At 45.0% G+C, this 2,500-nt stretch overlaps 1 protein-coding gene across 2 annotated transcripts in view; it reads right to left on the bottom strand.

The window, feature by feature from the left end:
* LOC113815837 (uncharacterized) overlaps nucleotides 1-2,500 on the bottom strand; it is a 23,690-nt gene that overhangs the window by 709 nt on the left and 20,481 nt on the right. For both annotated transcript variants that reach the window (XM_027367850.2, XM_070135395.1), the window contains exon 12: nucleotides 1-2,500. This exon is cut by the window's left edge and continues 709 nt beyond it; it is cut by the window's right edge and continues 1,702 nt beyond it. In XM_027367850.2, coding sequence (XP_027223651.2) covers nucleotides 1-2,500 — 2,500 coding nt within the window.

Here is a 2,500-nt window from a genome sequence, read left to right as displayed (position 1 = left end):
AGACTTTTGTTCATGCCTTTTCCTTCACCTTCTACTTTGACACCTGGACCAGAACATCCTGTCTCAGGGGCATGGATGGTGAGGATCTTGAGAAACGCCTCCTCTTGCTCTTCAATCTCAAGGCTGGTAATGGCTATGCTCTCATCTTCATCCTGTGAATCCATCTCCACTTTTATTGTGTTCTCCCTTCTTACTTCAGTATGCTGTAATCTCTTTCTACCTCTTAGGGAGGATACTGTTCTTCTCTGCTGCACTTTACCTTCATCACCTTCATATCTATCACGTAGCACATCCACCGAGGACTCATAACAGTCAATGGTATCAGTCCCGCTAAAGCTACCATCATCTACCGGCTCCTTTTTGATGAGAGGATCATATTTGATAGTGCGGCAATCCACATGGCGAGCCTGAGCAACATGCTCACGATATTCCCCTCTACTGGTAAATGATCTGTTGCACCGGTGGCAACGATATAACATCTTTTTGACATCATGGAGCGACCCTATATCATCTATGTGACTATGTTGCTTCTGCTCACACCAGCTGGAAGAGGAAGCCCTTGTTCTCTTTCTATCTAGTCCTGATGAGGTTTCTTCACTCTCCTGCACACTTAAGTCAGGGGTTAAGGATTCATGTAAAGAATTCATCATATAAACTTTTGAATCTAGGGCATCAACTACACCCACTGGATCATCAACAATTTCTTCATTATCTGTGTCCATATCTGTGGAAGGGATGACAGAATCCTGTCTTATCTCCAACTTTCTCTTACCAATTTGAACTCTTCGGGCCTGCCGGTCTATAGCATTCTTGGGTAGTCTCCCTCTCCGCAAATGGTCAATAACTAGACGTTTAGATACATATCTATCACTATATTCCTCTGCAATATCATGGGCATTGAAAAGATGTTGGTGCAACATTGACAGGTCATCAAACACAGCATTACAGTCATCGTGAAAACTGCAGTCATAATAGACGAGGATCCTCTTCTTATGGCGTGTTTTGGTCACAGCACGAATGGGCTTATCTGGAAAGTAGTCCCATTCTTCGTCCGGATGCCTTTTGCGGTAGTGTGCCACCAAGGACCGCTTCTCTCTATACATCATCTGGCAGAAACGGCAGCTGAACTTGTAGAGGTTCTTTATGCGACTCTCTGAGCTGTTTAACTGGTCCTGCAGCCACTGTGCTCTTTTCATCATTGCCCTCTCATTGCGGTGGGGATCCCTACCTCCTGTCTCTGAGAATCTGTGATAACGGCGGTGGTGGTTCTTTGATTCCACACTTGACTTCAAGAAGATGTTGCATTTGAGGCATTTGTACGCCTTTTCCCCCGGGTGCTCACGAAGGATGTGCCTTGTCATGGAGTTCTTGATTGGGAATTTAGCTTCACAGTAAAAACATTTAAACTTAACTTTCTCCCTGAAAACCTCATCATTTCGCAAGTCTTCAGGAATAAAGTATACCAGTGTATCACCCTCAATGGTCATCTCCACCTGTGACATATCTATGCTTGGAGAATCACTCTTGTCTTTCCCCCCACCCCCAACACCTCCACTGTTATTTTTGGCTGATTCACGTTGTAAAGAAACCACAAGCATCTTCTCAGGATGTTCACGTTTCTGGTGATAGCGCAACTTGTTGGGGTCTTCAAAGCTGTTTTTGCAGAACTCACAATAGTATGGCATCTTGTCTTCTGGATGCGTTTTCACTATGTGTCTGAACAGTCTGTGTCGCACTTCAGTCTTGAAGGGGCAGTGTGGACAGCTGTAATCCCCTCGTACTGTGCGGCAGCTATGCATGGTCATCTTTCTGCACGTTTCAAAGATATCATCACAATGCTGGCAAAACCATTCTGGGTCATCTGGATGTTGTTCTCGCACATGGCGTGCCAGAAGAAAACGATACATGAATGCACTACTACAGTATCGACACTTAAATCTCTTTACAGCTGCATGAATTTGTATGTGCAAGAGCATCTGTGTCTTATTTTGGCATGTCATGTTGCAGATACCACATCGGTGAGTGTAATCTGCAAGTTTGCGAAGCCCCACTTGGGCTGCCTTATCTCTCCGTTCATGCATCATAATGTGGTTGTTATACGTCCTCTTGTCTGTGAATGTCTCACCACATTTCTCACATTTGCTGGCACTCTCCTCCACATACAGTAGATCATGCATCTGCCACATGTGTGTTGTCAAATGCTCCAAAGACAGACACACCTCACTGCACTCCCCACACTTCAGACTGGACATCTCATGAGCCTTCTGTCTGTGTCTCTTCAGGGATGTGTAGTCCTTGAAGCCTTGCCCACACTCTCGACATGTAATAGGACGTTCTCCTGTGTGCAGTCTTTCATGGTACTTCAGGTTAGCTTTGGATCGGAATGAAGCAGAGCACCTGTCACACTTGTATGGCCGCTCATCTGTGTGGATGCGCTTATGGATCTGTAGTGGTGTACTGTAATGGAAAGCTTTATCACACTCATCACATTTGTACATTT

This window comes from Penaeus vannamei, chromosome 20 (assembly GCF_042767895.1).
Source record: "Penaeus vannamei isolate JL-2024 chromosome 20, ASM4276789v1, whole genome shotgun sequence".
Lineage (NCBI taxonomy): Eukaryota > Metazoa > Arthropoda > Malacostraca > Decapoda > Penaeidae > Penaeus > Penaeus vannamei.
The sequence above is the reverse complement of the archived record's forward strand: the minus strand, read 5'-3'. Positions and strand labels throughout refer to the sequence as shown.